Genomic DNA, 21,737 nt, shown 5'->3' with positions numbered 1-21,737 from the left:
CTGTTTGCTTTTTATCCTCTTCATTACCAATTCCTTATTGGAATTCAAATGCAAAGACAACATTTAAAGGTGTCCTGACCTAGGCAGTGTGGCTGTAGTCTCATATTTTCTACATTTTGCTATATAGACTAGATACAATCTTAATCTTTAACTATGCTTTAGCATAATACTGTAGTATTCATTTTGTTTCTCCTTTCTAACCAAATAAATAAAGCAGCCGCTGGTAGTTGTCTCAGACTTCCAGACTTTTGGACCCTACTGTATACTTGGCAACATGCAGATCCCAGAGGTATATAATATCCTCCAGAAGGCTTACGTAATATAGACTTTACTCTCTATCACATCTGGTCGAAATATAAAGATGATATTTAGAATAAGCACTGAACAGGGTGTTCAGACCACTACTCACTCCGAGTGTGAAGCCACTGTAATATATCCAGCCATGGGCCACTTGATTGACTGAGTGATGTTCTCCAGCAGATCAGAAGACCGGATAGATGTATTGTTTAAATGACGTGTAGGTGGACCTGATGGAGATGGATGGGGCTTTACTGAGAGTTAATGACCGCAAGCACATGTTTGGGATATTTAAGGGTGTGTAGGGGCCGGGGCATATAAAGTAGTGCCAGACACCACAACATAAAAGCACATTCAGAACGTAAACCCAGACCAGGTGGTGACCATCGTTTTGAGGTACACAAAAATGCTAACATTTCTAATTATGCATAAATGAAACCATGGATCGGTTGCTAAACCTTCAGGCACAGTATTTGTTTTAATCAAGGGTGGCCTTATTTTTTGTGGTTCAAAAGTGTATTTAATGGTGGCTCGGTGGGTAGCACCGTCACCTCCACCTAGGTTCGATTCCCAGGTGGATTGTTCTGGGTCCTTTCTGTGTGGAGTTTGCATGTTCTCCTCGTGTCTGCATGGGTTTCCTCCAGGAGCTCCGGTTTCCTTCCACAGTTTAGTGACAAACATGTAACTCTCTTCTAATTTTATTAAAATAAATATTAGTGTTTAATTACAAAAAGATAAAAGCCATTGTTTTGTTTATTAATAATAATAATAATACATTTTATTTATATAGCGCTTTTCAAGATACTCAAAGACGCTTTACATAAGACAAATAATCAAAACAAATACGTACATACACCATACAAATCATAGTACAAAATCAAAATAGTACATCAACATCAAGAATAATTAAGATAAAAACAAAGAGAGCAGCATAAGACAGTTCATTAAAAATTAGCTAAATTATGAGAGAGAACAACAAATATAGAACAATTTCTTAAAATTAGACAGAAACAGGACAGATTTACATGCAATCAGGAAACTGAAAACTTTACAAGTTTTAGGATCTAGGACTTCACATTTCTGTCGTGATCTAAGTATAAAAACTATTAAAAAGAATAGCAAAAATAAAAGCATTTATTTTGTGTTGTTACAAGTTAAATGCCACTCTGAATAGATGAGTTTTGAGAAGTGACTTGAATTTGGACAGGTCAGGACAATCTCGTAGGTGTTTGGGGAGAGCATTCCATAAAGATGGAGCAGCTATGGAAAAGGCCCTGTCACCCCAGGTCCGGTGCTTGGTCCTAGAGGGTATGGACAGTAGGTTAGCCTCAGAAGAGCGAAGGCTACGGGAGGGAATGTGCTGATGGAGCAGGTCGGTGAGGTAGGATGGGGCCTGATTATGGAGAGCTTTGTGAGTGAATAGAAGAATTTTGAATTGAATGCGTTGAGCAACGGGAAGCCAATGAAGTTTTTGTAGAACAGGTGTAATATGATCACGGGAGCGAGTATGAGTAAGGAGGCGAGCAGCTGAATTCTGGATATACTGAAGTTTTTTTAGGATTTTGTTAGATGTACCATAAAGGATGCTATTGCAATAATCAATTCTGGATGTAATAAAAGCATGAATCAAGGTTTCGGCGGCAGAAAAGGAGAGTGATGGACGTAGACGTGCTATGTTTTTTAGATGAAAGAAAGCAGTTTTGGTGATGTGATTTACATGGCGGTCAAAAGAGAGGTTGCCATCAAAAATTACACCAAGATTTCGGATGTTAGAAGACGGAGACAAAGTGTCATTATCAATGGTAATTTGAAAATTTTTTGTGGTTTTTGCCAGGGTTGTAGGACCTACGATGATCATATCTGATTTTTCACAGTTTAATTTGAGGAAATTAGCTTTCATCCACAATTTCATTTCAGTGATGCAATTTGTCAGAGTGGAGTGAAGTTCAGTATTAATGGATTTGGAGGAGATGTAAAGCTGAATATCATCAGCATAGCAGTGGAAATGTAAACCATGCCGACGTATGATGTCACCAAGGGGGAGCATATAAAGAATAAACAAAAGGGGACCTAACACTGAGCCTTGGGGAACGCCTTGGGACAGTGGAGCAATGGCAGAACTACAATTGTTGATATTAACAAACTGTTGTCTGTTTATGAGATATGACCTTAACCACAAAAGGGCAGTACCAGTGATGTTGACAGAGGATTCAAGGCGGGACAGAAGAATGGAGTGATTAATGGTGTCAAAAGCTGCAGTAAGATCAAGGAGGACGAGAATATTAATTTGTCCAGAGTCTGAGGAAAGAAGAAGGTCATTTGTGACTTTGAGGAGGGCTGACTCAGTGCTGTGCTGGGGGCGGAAACCAGACTGAAATGATTCAAATAGATTATTGGAATTTAGGTGATCTTTGAGCTGTGAGGCAACAACACGTTCCAGTATTTTCGACAGAAATGGAAGATTGGAAATGGGCCGAAAGTTACTCATAATGTTAGAGTCAAGTCCAGGTTTTTTAAGTATGGGAGTAACAGCAGCCAATTTGAGTGATTGAGGGACTGAGCCAGAACTAAGAGAGGAATTGATTATCTCTGTGATAAGTGATGAGATAACTGGAAAACAACCCTTAACAAGTTTTGATGGAGCAGGATCCAAAACACAAGTGGAGCTTCGCATCCCTGTTAAGATCTCAGATAGGTCCAAAAGAGACACAGGTGAGAACTGAGACAGAGGCTGGGTAATAAATTGAGATGAGATAGGCGGAGAAACAGAGATGACAGGGGAAACTGTCAGAAAATTGTGGATATTCTCAACTTTTGTTTGAAAAAATGAGAGGTAAGAGTTACACTTGTCAACTGTAAAGGAATTGGTAGTATTGTCAATTGGTTTGAGAAGTTTATTTATTGTGGAAAAGAGAGTCTTAGGATTTGTTGATCCAGCATGTATGAGTTCGGAATAGTAAGTGGATCGGGCTGCCGTAAGAGCGTCTTTGTAATGTTGAAGATAATCAGAATAAATCTGATAATGTACTGTTAGACCGGTTTTCTTATAAAGTCTTTCAAGCTGGCGTTTACGGGATTTCATTTGGTGAAGCTCAATTGTGTACCATGGTGCGGAATGACTAAATGAAACAAATTTGGTTCTCAAAGGAGCCAGCTCATCAAGACATGAGGCGAGTATGTCATTATAGTAATGACATGTTACTGGTTTCTTAGGTCACTTTCTTCCTTCCTTTTTGGACAACTTATTGCACTCATAATGAAACCTTGTCTAGTTAAGATATCCCTATTAGCTGTTTTGCATTAAATTAAATTATAAATAATATGTAGTGCTAACATGGCTAAGAATGATACAAGCTAACAAAGACTTTTGGTGAGTCAGAATATAAATCAGTCTGTCTGAATCATATGAGAGCAGTGAGGAGGAACGTGTGAACCGGTGTAACTTAGAGCCATTTTCGTCAAGGTTAAAATGTGCATGAAATGTTTCACAGATGGCGATGACAATGCCTTTTTCTTCACCCTCTTTCCCTCCCAATGTACTCATATTTATAAGACCAGCTCCGTTTTATGACATATTTCATGTACCTGCAGAATGAATATGCTAGCAGGGGTCTGCAATTTAAGGGAGGGTGTCAAATCTAAATGCCTGGGTGGTCAGAACGAGCAGATTCAGTTTCCAGACAATGAATTTTCCTGTATAATTGCTCATGGACCAGTGACTCGATAATCAGCAGCATTTTCCCCGTGGGTGGCTTAGTGGGTAGCACTGTCGCCTCACAGCAAGAAGGTCCTGGGTTCTGGGTCCTGGGTGTGGAGTTTGCATGTTCTCCCTGTGTCTGCGTGGGATTCTTCCGGGAGCTCCGGTTTCCTCCCAGTTTGCAGTCAGCGTTCCCAAACTGTTGTCTAAATGTTGGAAACTAACAATTAGTTTTATTTAATTGATTTTATACAACTGCAAGCTATTGGTGTGGCTGAAAGAGTGAAACACAATAATCAGGATGAGTGTTCTTATATTTTTGTGCATATAGTAGATTATTCCAGTATGGTAAACCACATGTTATAACTAAATAGCGTATTGGCTTATATAAAGCACTGATGATTGTTTTTGACTAGTATGTCATGTACGTCTAGTACATGTCCAGTTTTTATAATACCTTTACGCTTCAGTCGTGCTTGTCGTGGGCAGAGAAGTGAAGGCTAGCAATGGTAAATTTGGAATTCAGCTGGCTGACATGAATGCCAACGCAAACCAAGCCAAGCCAAAAAGGAAGGAAGAAAGTGACCTAAGAAACCAGTAACATTACCCTTCTCTGAGCTCACGGAAAATGGCATTTGCAAGCAAGTTGAGGAGCGTCCACAGACTTTCTAACTTTGCTTTTCCTTTCGATGCTGTGTGCCCAGGGCTTCTGCACAATGGTTGTATTGTGAAGCAAAGAATGAGTTGCTCAAAAAAGATGCCAACGTGTTCAAACCATCTAAGTCTGTCAGATCATATTCTGTCTAATACCCACACATACATCCAAACCCAGTGCGGGAAAACAGTGTGGTTTTGAATCTCATCATTTGGATAGCTCGCAGGCACTGATATTTGACACAGTGTTGCCTGTGTTTGTGCTCTGTTTTTTCATGAGTGCTGGGATGGTCTCAAGTACTCACAAGTGTCATCAGTGATCAGTTATGATCATGTACAGTGCCATGAAAGAGCTTTTCAGGATTGTAGTCATTATAAAGAAGTGAAGAAAATCTGTATTATTATATAAGTGCTGTGAAGGTCAGGCTGCTGTTCTAATCCTGGTCAACTACAGGGGCACCAACTACTAGTCTGACTGTGCTACAAATGTTCATGCATCAACCAGGTCCAAACTGTTACCCTAAACTGGACATTCTTCATGGCCCGTCGCTGTTCATACAAGGCATTATTCCCATGAGACAAGGCATGAGATTCCCATGGTGATGTTATTCACATGTAAGTTTGTTTGGTTTGGCATGTTCACTTATTTAAGTCTTTTACTTTTAGGACTTATTGATGTTTAAGAAGAAACTTTAAGTCGGTGGAGGGGATTCCAGCAATGAAAACGAATAAAGCAACTCAGCAAGAGATCCTCCAATAAAAACCTGCCCTGATCTCAGAACAGAGGAAAATATTCCTAAAACCATGAAAATAACTTTATCTGGCAGAACAAGTTTGTTTGAAGAAAGTATTGACATCAACGTAGCATACTTAACCAACTAAAACATTTACCGGGTGCGCGTCGCTGTGTGTTCTGCTGGTTAACTTTGGGATACGTGCCCAAAAGCATTTGGATACCCGACTTGTCTGAAGTCTTTCTTTCCTAAATGGAAGTTATTCGTAGAGAGAGAGGGAGTTGTTTCTCTTTAATGTCAGGTCCTACTTTTCTCAGAAAGCTTTTCAGTAGTTGTTGGAAGGTCTGGGGCCAAGTTTTAATTCTATGATCTTGGAGAGCAAACGGGTGCCTAAGCATTGATGTTGAATCATTATATCTGGCTCAAAAACAGCACTCCACTTCATCCTTCAAACCTTGCTTTGTGTATCATGGCTTTTTAAAAACTGTTGACATACATGTAAATTAAAAATTAAATGCTTAATAATGTCAGATATGTTGAGATTTGACATTACTGCAACTGAAAGTGCTTAAGAACCATCAAGCATGGAATTAAATGCTCAATACTAGAAAAGTCAGGTTTGTGGTCTGGAGACTTGAACTTAAAATTAGCAGCATCTTCTGATACAGTTTTCTAAACAACAGCTCAGTCTTCAGTATTTTATTTCAGTGGTTGTCTAAATATTAAAAACAGTTCATTTTTTTATCACATTTTCTGAAAGCAGCCCCTTTCACCCTGTTCACCTTTTCCCATGGTTTTCGAAAACCAGAGAACAAGGTTTGGACCACGACTTCTGAGTGATGCTGCCAATCTTTTCAAACTGAACATCTGACTCATCTTCTCCCATTAACCCATGAGGTATACCCAGAACTCAGCAGTCCTTTGATTTTTCCTGGACAGTTTCTGTTTCTGCAGATGTTTTTAGTGGAAGGCTTTGGATGACATGCTTATTTTATGATGTTGCCTTGTTGCTGCACCAGCCTGCATGACTCATGGATCACCCTAAAGTTGGCTTTGTGTGGGTGGTTTCTCATTGCATGGGTGGTTCCTATTGTTCTAGGATGGTGGATGGTTCACCGTACGGTTGCTCTCGTCCTGCCCACCATATGATTTCAGCTGAAGCAAACTTGTGAAATTAGCACATGCAAATCTCGATGTTCCCATTCTACGATGTTCTGAAGTAACATGAGGAAATCATCAAAAGAGCATCTGCAAAGTACACATCGTACTGTGCATGTGTACATCGTACACATGCACAGATGCAGTTCAGTACACCCTTAATCATTTATACAAAGTCCTTTATCTTTATTTTATCTTTATGCCAATGCCTTTAGACATGGGGGTAGAATACAACCCCTTCCCTTTTCCTGAACATAGCCAATCATGTCTGTGTAGAAGCCCAGTTGGGTGATAGCACCGCTGTGATTCAGTGTCCAGGTCAGATACAGTGGTTTTAACATAATATGTAAACTTAAACAAGACACATGAGAGAATTACTTTCCTAACATGTCTAATGTGTTTAAATAAATGTGTGTAATAGTAGGTAAATATAAAACCACTTCTGTTCCTAAACAAAGAACATGTAAATCTATTCTGGTGCCTTTAATTGTTTTTCTAGCCTTTCAGCTTTGGGAAGAAGGGGGTTAAAACATTTGCACCATTTTAAAGAGAAAATTTCTTACACATAAAATTTTACATTTGTGTAAAAAGAGGTGGACAGAAAGTCTTCCACGGTCCACTTGCATCCCTGTCAGGGAACATGTAGTCCACTTCAGATCTGTCAACCCATAAAAATGAGCTCAGCATGAAAGGGAAAAAAAGCTGAACAAGGGAGAAAGAAAGACTGTGAGAGAGAACCAGAGCAAGTGAGGTAAAAAAAAAAGAAAAGAAAGCCAAACCCATTCCTTCCCTCACTCAGTACAAGTGTCTGTCTTATTGGATGTGGGTGTGTCTAAACCTCGGTGTGTGTGTTGTGTGACATCACGCTCCCCTCCCACCGCTCGGCCACTATAGATTATGCAGGACACACCGGAGGTCCATCAGTCTGTGGTTTGTGCACAGAGCAAGTCCTAAATCTGCAGTGATAGAAAGTAATTTCTAGTTGACCAGCAGCATCTATTAGCTCACTTGTGGTTAGAGCATCATGCCAGTCTCCAGCCTTCTGCGTGCCATCCTTCTGCTCTTCATGGCTGGGATTCTTCTTCTCTCATTCTCCTCAGCACAGAGGATTAGAGGCAAGTGCACTTCAACCCACTTCAACCCATACTAAAAAATGCATCATGATTTAATGTGGCATTCAGTGTGCAGCATACATAGAAGTGTGGACACTGATTTATTCCTAATGGGCATTGCAGATGGTCAGCTCTGATTAATGAATGCATGCTATTTTTTTAATAAAGAGAATCCTAGAATTTGTAGTTTGTAGATTGTAGAATAAGCAACCCGACAGGTGATACTACAAGTATTATTGCTCTATTAATACTTACAGAGGGGTGCAGGCTAATTAATTAGTTCTGCATAATTATAACTTAAATTTATTTTGCATGAAGTCCTGCTGGCATTTATATTTTCTGCAGACTGAAACGTGTGACTGGTGAAAGGTTGGCACTGAATGTGGAAGTGCATGTGGATGTGTTTTATTCTTAATATGTATTGCAGATTGATAGCATTGGTTGATTTATGTGTATGCTGGTTTTTAACATAATTCCTGAGGCACAATGGGTTTTTTTTATGTCCTTACTGTGTTTCCATTTGGCAGAGAGATGCAGAACTTATATATATATATATATATATACCGTACATACAATTATAATTTTTACCTACTGCTGATGGCAGGACTTCTCACATAGTAATTTTATCTGTGGACACGAGTTGAATGCATACAGACTGACTCTAGTTTACCCTGGCATGCTGTGTGCAAGTGTGTTTAAGGCTTATTTTATTTCTGATAGAGCGATGACTGATTGATCAAACAATTCATGTGGGGTCTGGCTGAATTACGGTGAACGAGTGCATCATCAACTTTGCAGGTGGGTTCATGAGTGTAGAGAAGTACAGTGAACACAGCTCTGCACGGTTTGAAAAAAGATCAGTCATTCTGGTTTACAATGGCTGCCCACTTAGTAATGCATTAATATTTTCTGCTGAGAGAAGTTTGCCCTGACCTATTGTGTGCACGTATGTGTGTAGACACCAACAGTCAGCATTGATGGATTCTAAAAAAAAAATTGCATGGTTGCTGTAGAACCTCCTTTTGCATAATCCACATAAAACTGTGTGAGTGTCAGGGTGAATCGGTGCACCACCAGCCTTGCAGGTGGGTTAATGAGTCTATTCTTTTTATTACCACTTGGCAGACTTGGTACAAGCAGAATCATGAAGCTCTGAACATCTCATTTACATTTTGCGTTCTGGTTTTATAGCATGTGCAGCTGGCACAACATCTTTTTTTTTTTTGGAATTCTGGCATTAAGCCTGGCATCCTGTGTGCAAGTGTGTGTAAATACTTATTTTTAATGAGCATTGCAGACAGTCAGCATCGATTGATGTGCATGCCATGCAGGAAAATTCATAATTCATGTGTGTGTGCAAGTGTATGTGAACACTGATTTATTCCTAAAGGGCTGTGCAGAAACTGTGAGATTGAGAATCTTGTCTTTCGCAGAATCCAGATAGAAAGGGTAAATCAGTTCAGCATCAGCCCTGCAGGTGGATTAATGAGTGTGTTTGCTTTATTTTTGTTTGGCAGAGTGGTTCAGGCAGAAACATGGAGATTGGCACAGTCGCACCAATAGTGTGATCATTTATACTGTAAATTCTGTAATTGTCTGCAATTACAGAAGAAACTTAAGAAGTGTTTGGTTTTCAGCTCCAGCATCCAGATGTTTCTTTATATGTGTGTGTTGCCTTTACTTACTTGATGAAGGCAAACATTTTTATACGTGTTTTGACAGAAATGTTTGACAGGGCTTGTGCCAAACAAATTTATTTTTAAAAAACAAAAACCTGCCGTGCGAGGTCTCACGGAGAGCCACACACTGCCATCTGCGATCAGCCGCCTCTGGACTGTTAAGCATAGGAATCCTGTTGCTGCCAATGCCCCTCCCCCTACAGTCACACAGCCAATCGTGTGTCTGTGTAGGCACCCGGCCGGCTGATAGCAGAGCTGAGATATGAACTTGAAATCTCAGCACTGGTGGGCTTGCGTGTTGAGTGTTAAGTGTGTGTTTGTATGTTTGTGTGTACATTTAATAAGTACATGTGCTACCCTTCACAATTCATCACAAACCATTTTCTATTTTGCCCAAGTAATGTCCAACACCCATGTAAAACTGGCATTAAGTGCACTCAAAAGTCATGCACCTAATTTTCTTTTTTTCTAAAAAGGAGAAGAAAATGCCAGTAAATAATTAAAAGTGAAATGTAACCTACATTTCTTGAGCCAATTTTGTAGTAAATACGTCTAAATGTCTTACAATAATACTGTACGTTCAGTAACTAGGAGTAAAAGGATAAGGAGATTAAAGAAGTGCTTTCAAGACCAGCAAACTGTAAACATTTCTTTAAAATGCAGATCTTTGTAATTATATCTTTGTCTTGTGAATGAGCACCTCTCAAATGTAAGGAAATTACAGATAAGGGCGACGGAAAACATGGCAGCACTGAAGTGCTTGTGTTAGGAAGATAAAGCACTGTCTACAGATGTAGGGTTCCTGTGTTTTTTGGAAGGGAATGAATGGGTACATGAAACCGGAACAAGCAACAGTTGATAATGTTATCTGAAGCTTTACAGAAATCAGAGTTAAAATTCTTCATAAGGTGCCATCCAAAGGTATCAGTGGCAAGTTGAACAGTCTAAATTTTGCAAAAGGAAATTGAGCTAAAGTTGGCTAAAAATTTTTTAAAAAAATCGGGGCAGTGCAGTCAAATCTAAATGGTCTTAAGAGCAAGAAGAAAAGCACCACTATTAAATCTGGCAGGTCTATAGAATTAGAGTAACAAAAGCATTTGATGTGTATTAGAATCTAAACTAAGCATCTTGCACCAACATCTTCACCAGGCAGTGGGAGTAAACAGAAAGACTGAAAGACTGTATGACATATACTATGCAGAAGGTGTATTTGGTAGTTACTGTGCAGGCATGAACTCCTTGAACTATGACAACAGTAAACACTGGAGTTTCCACAGGCATCAGGTCGCCCTAAATCTCTGCAATAAAGCATCACGTTAACTCCCTTTATTCCTTTTGGAACTCCAGCTTGTCTTATTCTAAAATGAATTACTACCTTTTTAAAATCAGCATTTCTTGTTTGAGGTAGTTTGGCAGATAAGAAGATTATTTTACATATTTATAGAGAGAATAGAATACCTCTGGAATACCCAAAGCTGACAGCACATCTCCACGATGGGTTTTTGCCATATAAGATCTTGGATTCATAATGCTGTTCCAAAATCTGGATTTGCATCTGGAGTCAAGACATGCATGTGAAATCCTAGGTGGGGGATTTACAAAAAACATACTTACAAGAGGACTAAAATAAAGTCACTGCATAACAAATTGGTGATGAAAAGCTGAAGTAACTGAGACCCAAAACTGTCCCAAATGCTGGCGACAGATGCATGTTATTCAGATTGTTGTGGGAGCCTTTAGCAAAAGCTCAAGTTTATAAATTTTCTGAAGTCACAAAAGAGAAAAGATAAGGTCTAAGCCCTTGTGCTGATGTTTGAATTTTTCCAAAACAGTCAGGCCCCCTGAAGGATCTGTTTCATGAGGCTGACTATTTAGGACAGACAAGATCCATCTGTTAAAAGAAGCTAAAAACAATACATGGACGGAATGTTTCTCTTGGCCTCTTTTGTAAGGCCATTAATCATGCTAATTTCTTTTCTGAAGCCTGTACATTCACCTGTACGTCTGTGTTGACTGTTCCCACAGGGACTGACAGGTTTGTCTTACATAAGCCAAGACTGCTAAACATGTACATGATGAAAACATTCGATTCAAATAACCTGATCATAACTAGGTGTAGAGGTGTACTGGATCATGAACATGCTGGGAAAACTTTACAAGCTATGATATAATACATATTCCAAATATGGCAGAGGTATTGGACTGCAATTTGTAAACAGAGGTCAGTGAATTGTCTGGTGTTTCTTTCCCATGGAGTAAAACTGTTAATCTTTTATTATTCTGTCAGTAAAACCTGGGAAAAACTTTTTATTTGTTAGTGGTAAAGGATGCTAAGCAATTGAGGGATAAGGACCTTGCCCAGGAGCCCAACAGTAGCAATTTGGCAGTGTTGGAGTTTAAACCAGTAACCTTCTGATCACAAAATGCTCCATTATCTATATCTAACAAAAGATAATTCAAAACAAAAAACTTTTATTTATTTTTATTAATACTATTTTCTCTCCAATGAAAGTGAATGATATCATGCACTGTATATTAAAAGAACACCTGTATGGAATTAATGCACTTTAATACACAGGATGTAACAAAATCTTAGCTCTACCACAGGATTTCCTGTACGTTCTTACACTCTTCAGCCCATGTTAAATTCTTCTTGTTAGTCCATTTGAATTAAATGAACAACAGAATGATTAAAGCAAATGAGGCAGAATGTTATTTATTGTCCACACAGTTCATTACTGCCCCATAGGTGGTGGGGTGGTGGTGGTAAGGTTTGATGTTAATTATCACTAACAAGCACGTTAATGAGCATTGCGGCTGGTTAGCTTGATGTGACTAATGAGCCGAAGCTTTCAAACCTCTAATGAATCGTTTATACTAACACTTTTCAAAACCCACTTTGATATCATTTTAAAGAAGATATTATTTGGTTCATTTACCGCAGTGTAATCAGTTTCACTCTTGAGTGATGGGAGAGTTTGTAGAAAAGGAAAATCTCCACTCAGCCACACTGGTTTATTACACTTGAAAGAGGGTTGTGAGACTGAATCCAGGCATAAATTTCACTGCACATTAGCCCTCGTTATGCCCCCAGCTGTCCGAAGATGTAAACAAAGAGATTTACGAGGAACAAACTTCCAAATTAGGATCCATATATGGGTCTTACAGTCTTGATAATATATTACAAACAATGTTTTATTCTTTTTTGATTGGATTACCTACCCAACTGCATTTCACATTACATAACCTGGACAGGGCACTAGAGAGGGCATTAGAGATATACAATGTTTTTGGGACGCAAGAGTACTGGCGCCAACACTACTACCACCTCCTTTGATCCTACAGCAAAAAAGAGATTATGTGTATGGTTAAAATGAGCTAATTCATTCATCTTTCACAACCACTATATGCTAATCAGGCTCAAAGTGGATCTTAAGACCATCCCAGAAACACTGGGTCAGACATACTGGGTGCAACATAGGCTGGACAGGGGGTCATTCTAATACAAAAATTCACCCCACCTACTGGTATGTTGTGGAGGAAAGCAATAGGTAAAGCAACAGACAACAATGTTTGCTAATAAATGTTAATACATTTTTGTTCCACAGTAAGAAGACAGAATATGAAAGTCCGGATCAACGCCACTGGTGACACAATCATCCTGAAGTTTCTTCGACCCAACCCTGAGATCAAGCTTGAAGGTTATATCCTGGGCTATGGTTCTAGCATGTTCTCCAAGCAGTTCATTCAGCTTCCAGAGAATGGAAAGCCCTATGAGACAGAGATGGGTAAGGCTAAGACCAGATAAAGCGATCCATCAAATAATAACAAGAAATTGGGGTTAAGGGTTTATTCTTTGCCATGAATCACATTTAATTACACACCAGGGTTTCTACGGTCTTTTTCTGCGAAAACACAGAATTTCCAAACAACCGCATTCTGGCATTGCTAAGCAGGTAAATGCTTTTGCTGATTGAAACCACAAAGCAAAGTGAAATTCCACTCAAACACAATGTTCTCTGTTATGCTTGGAGGAGGTTAATATCAGTGTGGTCGCTCTGGACCACAGTTGGTTCTGAGGATAGGAAAAGAGCCTCTTTGAGGAGCCACATGGTATGTTAAGGAACCCTCTTCATCCTTATTTCCCTCTTTTGAACTATTTCCTGCCATCCATCCATATGGTTATCTGCATCTTCTCAGCAATGTAGCCCCAAGCAGTGCTGGGTGAGCTGTAGGTCACAAAAAACAAGGATTAATGTATTCATGCTGAAGTGTTTTCTTTGCAAAGGATAGACCAAAAACCCTCAGGACAGGGTTAAATACCCCTTTGAGAATTAAAACTTGAATAATGACCTGAGCTCCCTAGTAGCATTACTTGCTTTATTTTGTTCCCTGTTAGGTGTTGCCTCAACTTCTGTTTCAGGTATTTGACAAAACACAACCTTTAATAAATACCATAATGATATATGAGTGAGACATGCAGAAGAATCTGAAAGCAATTGGCCTACCAGGCACTGCTTCAAAACATGACCTCAGCTTGGTTATCTCCCAATGTTATTTGGTCACCGCCTGCACTAATGCCAAGACACGGTGCTTCTTGAAACCTGACTTGAATCCCATTGAATGGGATTGCATTTCATGCAGTTCATGCCTGAAATTAAAACAATTCTGCAAAGCATAATGGGCCAACATTCCCCACAGCAGTGTAAGAGATTACAATGTTTGATTGAAGTTGTTACTACCAAGTGTGGCACAACCAGTTCGTAAAGTTGGGAGTGAGGGGCAAATACTTTTTCCAAAGCAGTGTATTCAACTCAAATAAAGTGCTTGATTAATGAGTGCTTGGGTGGCCGTGTAGTCTAATGCTCTCGCCCACTATTGCTGAACTCTAGAGCTTTCAAGTTCAATTGTCAGCTGTGCTATTGACCTGGACCTCCAACAGGCACATCTGGCCCTTAAAATGTGTGATGGACATGAGGGCTGCTCTAGATTGCCCCAAGGTGTGATTGGTCCAGGGTGTATTCCTGCCTTGCGCCTAGTGTTTCAGGGTGTCCAAAATCTCAGTTGTCATTAGCTGGGTTTAGTGGGAACATTCATGCATGTGTGGTGGCCAAAGATCTTATGACCCGACTGCTTTCCCAAACAGACAGCTCCACAGGTACCAAAGAGGGACTTCCTTTTAAGCCTGGTTCAGGATTACTGAACAAAGACTTGATTGTGTAAAACAGTAGATGTCTGTAAGCATTTGGCCACCACACTGTACTCACAGCGAAACTGTTATTCAACACAGACAGCACTCTTAAAGACCTCAAAAGTTTTATAAGGCTGAGATCAGAATCAGCACGTGTCCAGCAGATGGAAATTTATATCTCACTAACCCTCACTACAACAACCACATAGATCAAATTTATAAAAACCTCTCCCCTTCAGGATCAGTCGCTTTTCTAGACAGGTATTTAAGTAACCAGTGTTATGGGCCAAAAATTTAATTCAGTCCTTGATACATGCATATGTCAACTAATGACATAAATCAGCCTGGATCTTGCCAAACAGCAGCACACTTGCCTGGCCCGCCACACAGATTTGTTGTTACACAGATGAATGTATATTCATCTTGAATGTTTCATTTCAAGAGCCTAACATGTGCCACATCTCCTAAGCCTTGGTTTGTTTTTCTAGAGGGTAAAGCTGGGGATCCTGCACACAGTCTCTTTTCTATTAACCATTGCTACTTCTACTTCAACATTAAGTTTTATTTTTTAAAGAAATTCTATGTGCACATTTTGTAAAATTGTGGCATAAATCATTACAAATTAACATAACAAAAGTTATTAATATTAATGGCACATGGAAATTAGTATTACAAAATTGGTGGGTTTGTTCGTTCATTTGTTTCTTTTTCTATTTCTAATTTGTCTCATCTTTAGACGCTGAACCCAAGTACCTGGTCGCTGTCCAGCCAATCAAACCGAACGATGTGAAGAAACAATGCACAGGTAAAGCACTGTTCAATCCTACACTCACAATTCAGAATCATCTTTTACTTTTAATACGTAAATAATAACAATCAAAAGATGGGATGGAGGGAAATAACTAATATGACTTTGGTCTTCACCAAAGGTAAAGTGAACCTGGACAAGCCTCTTCAACTGATAATTGGCACAGTCTCACCCACCTCGGTGCTACTGTCCTGGAGGCCGTATTCCAAGACTCCATACGAGGGCAACATAATGAACGACTGTCTTGAGGATGGGTAAGTAACATGTACATTATGAGAGGGTTACACTCTGATCTCTGGTCATTTGCAGTAGGGTGTGTTTTAGGTTTACTTTAATAGAACTTAGTAGGATTTGTTTTTAAAGTGAATGAAATGAAAACAGCTTTAATAATTTATGCTGCTTGACGCTTTTTAAGAACTGTTTAGTGGAAAAGACCATGCAACATCTGGATTTTTGCCACTGCAGGTGTGGTAACGTTCATTTGTGTATCCTCGGTCCTTTAGCGTATATAAGAACGTAAGTGTCTCTCTCCGTCTCTGTTTCTTACATACACGGCTCTATGTATTTTTCTTTGGCACTGGCGCTAAAGAGGGAAAACTGTTGGAGAAAATATCGGAAAGCCTGATCCGCCCGCAAGAGAGTGGCAGAGCAGAGAATTCAAGCCCAGATCTAATTAAAAGTTAATGTTGGTTCATGTGTGCATGTCCTGGCTGGCATTTTGCACATTACTGAATGTGGGTATACAGAAAACTGAGCCTCATGAGGAGGAGGATGTTCGTGCTGCCAGAATCAGCAGTTTTTTTTTACCTGTCCAGGGTATGTTCCTGCCTTGCATTCAATGTTTTTGGGTAGGCGTAGGACTACTTTTTCCTTTTCTATCTATTGATTATGTGAAAATGCCTCCTTTAGGTTCTACACAGTCCGCTACAGGGAAAGAAACAGAAAGTGGATCTATCAGACATGCCCCACCAGCGACACAGTGATCGACAACCTGAAGCCCAACACTCAGTACGAGTTCGGGGTTCGACCCAACAAAGATGAACGCAGCGGGATGTGGAGCAAACCGGTCATTCACAGCACCAACATGGGAGGTGTGTGTTATCATATTTCCAGAGAGAAATTACATAATTACACTAAATACTGTCCACTTATACTGATGAACCAAAACATTAGGACCACCCCTCAAAAATGTACTTGTCACGGACAGGGGGTATTAAAAATTTTGTGCTGGTAGTAATATGTTGCAGATAGGTGCGTAGGTCAGTTGAGGTGACCTACTGTGACCCTTCTGTGAATGTGGCTACATAGTCATGCCCATGTCTCCTTAAACCACATACTGGTCTTCTACTGTGATTAATCCAGTTTTCTCCAGGATCATGTGAACAGATGGGCACTTGTGCATCATTTACCTACAGAAAAGATGGCTACAAGGATGAACTGTAGGACGATCTGCTTTCAAGCATACAGTTGTTCAAGGAGCTGGTACCAGATACCACAGGCATCCTTAAGAGTTGTTTTGTCAGTGGTCCTAAAATTGTGGCTCATTTGTGTATATATTAAATGTTTAACCCCACAATCCACGACTAAACCATTAAACATAGGCATTGACTCTCCGCTCATCCTACATTATCAGCCAACATTAAAACCCTGCATGATCACCTGGCATTAGATAATAACACTTAATCTCCTCTGCTCTGGGTTCCAGACAAAAGCATTCTCTACAAGTCGGGTCACACCAAGCCTGAGGTATGTTTCTAGACCATTTTTTTCTACTAAACATAGACTATAATGCCAAACATATGAAGATCACCTTCTTATCCACACAGACATGTATGGAAGCAATGTCAGCACAAGAACGGTTCAGTGGAATATATATACTAGGTTGTCTAAATCAAGCAGCCACATGCAAGCTTGTATAGCATACCACCACTGGGCTGTTAAGGTGTAGAAATGTGTCTTCTATTCTGAAAGTCTGATAGTAGACTCACTTGCATGCGTTGTGGTATTCAATTAGTATTTTGTTTGTGGAGGATAATGCAGAGGCAAATAAGATAAGCCAAAAAAACAAAAACAAATCAAAGACATGCTGCTATTAATAGTCATTTTAATAAACATTATTTTTAAACATAATTTATTGAAATCATTGAAACTCAAACAGGTTTTTTCTTGTTTTTTAGAAGCCAGTCATGTCTGGACCAGGAGCAATCTTTCCTCCTCGACCTGGTAAGTTGCTTGACTTTTATGACTTTGAAAAAATGTTTGTCTATTAATTTTGTGATGAGACATCAACAGTATGTTGATCTGATTCATATGTGCGTGTCTTATCTTGCTTTTCTTCTATTCATCCATCTTATTTTGTTCCAATAGCTCTGCACAACAGCACCCAGCCAAGGCTTCCATCTCTCCACATGAATCCTGCTTTTCCTGGAGCTCCAAAAACATCTCTTGGTAATTAACTATTTTTCTTAAAAGTTTTATTGCTCCTTTTTCCCTCCCCATAATTCTCTCTGGCTCTGAGATTTGTTAGTCATGCCCTATCAACTTTGACACCTCACAAACACAGGCGGGTAACATTTTACTGGCTTATTTTCATTCAAGGCCCTGTAGTGGCGCCTGCTCTCTCACTGTTTATGCTTTTCTCAGTGTGTGTTTTAACGTTTACTGGATATAAAAGTTGCATTATTTTCCACAGCGCCTCTACTGGTCCAGCAAGAAACCGTACTTGCTCCCAGATCCAATGAGCCCAAATGGCCTCAGCTTCCCCCTGGTAACATAAAGAGCCTTTTGCAGTTACTTAGCTTTGCACTCTCTTTTGCTGCTATGGAAGACTACAGGGTGGGGTGGGTTGAGACTTGAGTTTTTCGGTTGTTATGCAGCTGCATGTTGGCATGATCCGAGTTGGATGAAAGTCAGAAAGTCCTGGTTCCTTGGAGAAGCGGATTATGGTTGGCAGGAGCCGATATGAAAGTGTAAGTTTTGACAGAGTGCCGTGCAGAGGGAGGCACAAAGACGATCTTGCATGATCACTTGGTTTTGCGCTACAAGCATTTTAGCTTAATGACCTGAGAACTTTAGTGGACTCAACCTATATCACAATCCAGCCATTTGCTTTTTTCCTGTCGGGTTTGCATTTTATTCACCCATCCATCCATCCATACGTGTATATACAGTGTATCACAAAAGTGAGTACACCCCTCACATTTCTGCAGATATTTAAGTATATCTTTTCATGGGACAACACTGACAAAATGACACTTTGACACAATGAAAAGTAGTCTGTGTGCAGCTTATATAACAGTGTAAATTTATTCTTCCCTCAAAATAACTCAATATACAGCCATTAATGTCTAAACCACCAGCAACAAAAGTGAGTACACCCCTTAGTGAAAGTTCCTGAAGTGTCAATATTTTGGGTGGCCACCATTATTTCCCAGAACTGCCTTAACTCTCCTGGGCATGGAGTTTACCAGAGCTTCACAGGTTGCCACTGGAATGCTTTTCCACTCCTCCATGATGACATCACGGAGCTGGCGGATATTCGAGACTTTGCGCTCCTCCACCTTCCGCTTGAGGATGCCCCAAAGATGTTCTATTGGGTTTAGGTCTGGAGACATGCTTGGCCAGTCCATCACCTTTACCCTCAGCCTCTTCAATAAAGCAGTGGTCGTCTTAGAGGTGTGTTTGGGGTCATTATCATGCTGAAACACTGCCCTGCAACCCAGTTTCCGGAGGGAGGGGATCATGCTCTGCTTCAGTATTTCACAGTACATATTGGAGTTCATGTGTCCCTCAATGAAATGTAACTCCCCAACACCTGCTGCACTCATGCAGCCCCAGACCATGGCATTCCCACCACCATGCTTGACTGTAGGCATGACACACTTATCTTTGTACTCCTCACCTGATTGCCGCCACACATGCTTGAGACCATCTGAACCAAACAAATTAATCTTGGTCTCATCAGACCATAGGACATGGTTCCAGTAATCCATGTCCTTTGTTGACATGTCTTCAGCAAACTGTTTGCGGGCTTTCTTGTGTAGAGACTTCAGAAGAGGCTTCCTTCTGGGGTGACAGCCATGCAGACCAATTTGATGTAGTGTGCGGCGTATGGTCTGAGCACTGACAGGCTGACCCCCCACCTTTTCAATCTCTGCAGCAATGCTGACAGCACTCCTGCGCCTATCTTTCAAAGACAGCAGTTGGTTGTGACGCTGAGCATGTGCACTCAGCTTCTTTGGACGACCAACGCGAGGTCTGTTCTGAGTGGACCCTGCTCTTTTAAAACGCTGAATGATCTTGGCCACTGTGCTGCAGCTCAGTTTCAGGGTGTTGGCAATCTTCTTGTAGCCTTGGCCATCTTCATGTAGCGCAACAATTCGTCTTTTAAGATCCTCAGAGAGTTCTTTGCCATGAGATGCCATGTTGGAACTTTCAGTGACCAGTATGAGAGAGTGTGAGAGCTGTACTGCTAAATTGAACACACCTGCTCCCTATGCACACCTGAGACCTAGTAACACTAACAAATCACATGACATTTTGGAGGGAAAATGACAAGCAGTGCTCAATTTGGACATTTAGGGGTGTAGTCTCTTAGGGGTGTACTCACTTTTGTTGCCGGTGGTTTAGACATTAATGGCTGTATATTGAGTTATTTTGAGGGAAGAATAAATTTACACTGTTATATAAGCTGCACACAGACTACTTTTCATTGTGTCAAAGTGTCATTTTGTCAGTGTTGTCCCATGAAAAGATATACTTAAATATCTGCAGAAATGTGAGGGGTGTACTCACTTTTGTGATACACTGTACATACATACAAATCTAAATGCTGGGTGACATTTTAAAGAAAAATCAGTAATGTGGTAGACCATTACAAGCTGCCAGATCAGTTAATGTGTCGAACCGCACTGGAGTAATCACACACACCATATATTTATTCAGGTTTTTCTTTAATCTGTCACCACCTTCAAACACTACACTTCACACAAGTCAAGTCATATATTCAAATAATTGTAAATCTTAACTACTCTGACATTCATCTACAGTTGAAATAAATTGCATAACCACTTGAGTCATCATTGCGCTGCCATCCTTATTTTGTAGCACTGCTGCATTTCAGCTGTTGGCACTGGTTCAGTCCGCATGTGACCCATGCATGCCAAAAAATATTGTTTTTAAGTCCCAGCAGAAGGTGCACCTGATCCTGGAGTCCTCACCTTCTTTCCTGTCTATCTCTATCTAGCAGACAAGACAAAACCAGTCTTTCTTAAGAACCAGGGCTAGCTATGGAGACCGCAAGCCATTAAAAATTTTTTTTTTTGACATTTATGTGTCTGTGCCATCTGGAACTGACTGTATGAATCTGAACAATGGTCATTGGCGTCAAAACACAAATCCATACTAGTTGCTTATGGTCTTCATAGTCAAATCTGGTCTGCTCCTTCTCTCCTAAAACAGACTCAGGCAGCCATGCAAGAAATGCCTCCTTTCAGCCTGGAGGAATTTCTCTTGGCCTCCCAAATCTTCTGTCCACCAGACCCCCTCGTGAGACAACCACTAGTACCACCCAGTCCCCAACCAACGCTGACCCACGGCACGGCCTCTCCCCGACCACGGCATCTAGTACAACTTCTAAGCCTCATAGTTCATCCAGAAATTCTGGTAATTAACCTTTAAGTTGGTTTCTTTTTTTCCAAAGATTTTAGGAAGTTTCCTCAGTAATTCACTCCACAATGTTGACAGTTCTCAGTGTCTGAATTGGATGGAGCCTAAAGGCAGCTTACCAGTACAGTTCAGAAGTTTGGATCTTCATAAAACCTTCAATCCTCCAAAGATTTACAGAATGTCACAATAATTATAATCATCAATCTGTTATTGAATTGGATGAAAGGATATGCAAAAAAGAATACAAATGTGATACCATAATCCTGTAATTCAGGCTTTAACAAACAGATAAAACCGTCAGAGCGACAGCCAGTAATAATAACTGGTGTAGGGCTGACATCACTGCCGTGATCTCCGTGCTGATTTCCTTTCGTCGGCTACGTGGCTGGCACCCAAGTGTCTGTCTGAGAGGTCTACAGTAGCTCCTGCCAGGACTAATATGTGACCTCAGTCTATTCTAATCTCTTCTCAAGAAGTCATAATGTGTCTTGCTTTTACAGGAGCTGCACAAATGCACCTTATGGCACTCACATACACACTGCATATTTTAAAAAAGCACTATATATTTTTTCTCTCTACTTATAACAAATAATCTTAAACTATACATGTATAACTATTAATATTGTTAATATTGTCAAGGGTTTACATTCTCTTGTCATGGTAATGGCATTTTAGTAATTTCTGCAACTGTTCTTTTACTGGGACCAATTCGCATCTTCCAATTCGGGCTTGGGTTACAT

At 40.1% G+C, this 21,737-nt stretch overlaps 1 protein-coding gene across 7 annotated transcripts in view; it reads left to right on the top strand.

Moving 5' to 3' along the window:
* The window catches only part of abi3bpb (ABI family, member 3 (NESH) binding protein b), a 47,159-nt gene that overhangs the window by 13,759 nt on the left and 11,663 nt on the right, over window positions 1-21,737 (top strand). For 4 of the 7 annotated variants that reach the window (XM_062989565.1, XM_062989562.1, XM_062989563.1 and 1 more), the window contains exons 1-9: window positions 7,455-7,655; window positions 12,940-13,119; window positions 15,259-15,327; window positions 15,452-15,584; window positions 16,240-16,421; window positions 17,036-17,076; window positions 17,508-17,553; window positions 17,698-17,778; window positions 20,791-20,994. In XM_062989565.1, coding sequence (XP_062845635.1) covers window positions 7,565-7,655; window positions 12,940-13,119; window positions 15,259-15,327; window positions 15,452-15,584; window positions 16,240-16,421; window positions 17,036-17,076; window positions 17,508-17,553; window positions 17,698-17,778; window positions 20,791-20,994 — 1,027 coding nt within the window. In that variant the 5' untranslated portion in view covers window positions 7,455-7,564. Of the gene's footprint in view, window positions 1-7,454; window positions 7,656-12,939; window positions 13,120-15,258; window positions 15,328-15,451; window positions 15,585-16,239; window positions 16,422-17,035; window positions 17,077-17,507; window positions 17,554-17,697; window positions 17,779-20,790; window positions 20,995-21,737 lie in introns of those variants that run through there. The other 3 variants (XM_062989567.1, XM_062989566.1, XM_062989564.1) reach the window with 2 other exon arrangements.

Source organism: Trichomycterus rosablanca, chromosome 27, assembly GCF_030014385.1.
Source record: "Trichomycterus rosablanca isolate fTriRos1 chromosome 27, fTriRos1.hap1, whole genome shotgun sequence".
NCBI classification, from domain to species: Eukaryota; Metazoa; Chordata; class Actinopteri; order Siluriformes; family Trichomycteridae; genus Trichomycterus; species Trichomycterus rosablanca.
This window is presented reverse-complemented; position numbering and strand designations above follow the sequence as displayed.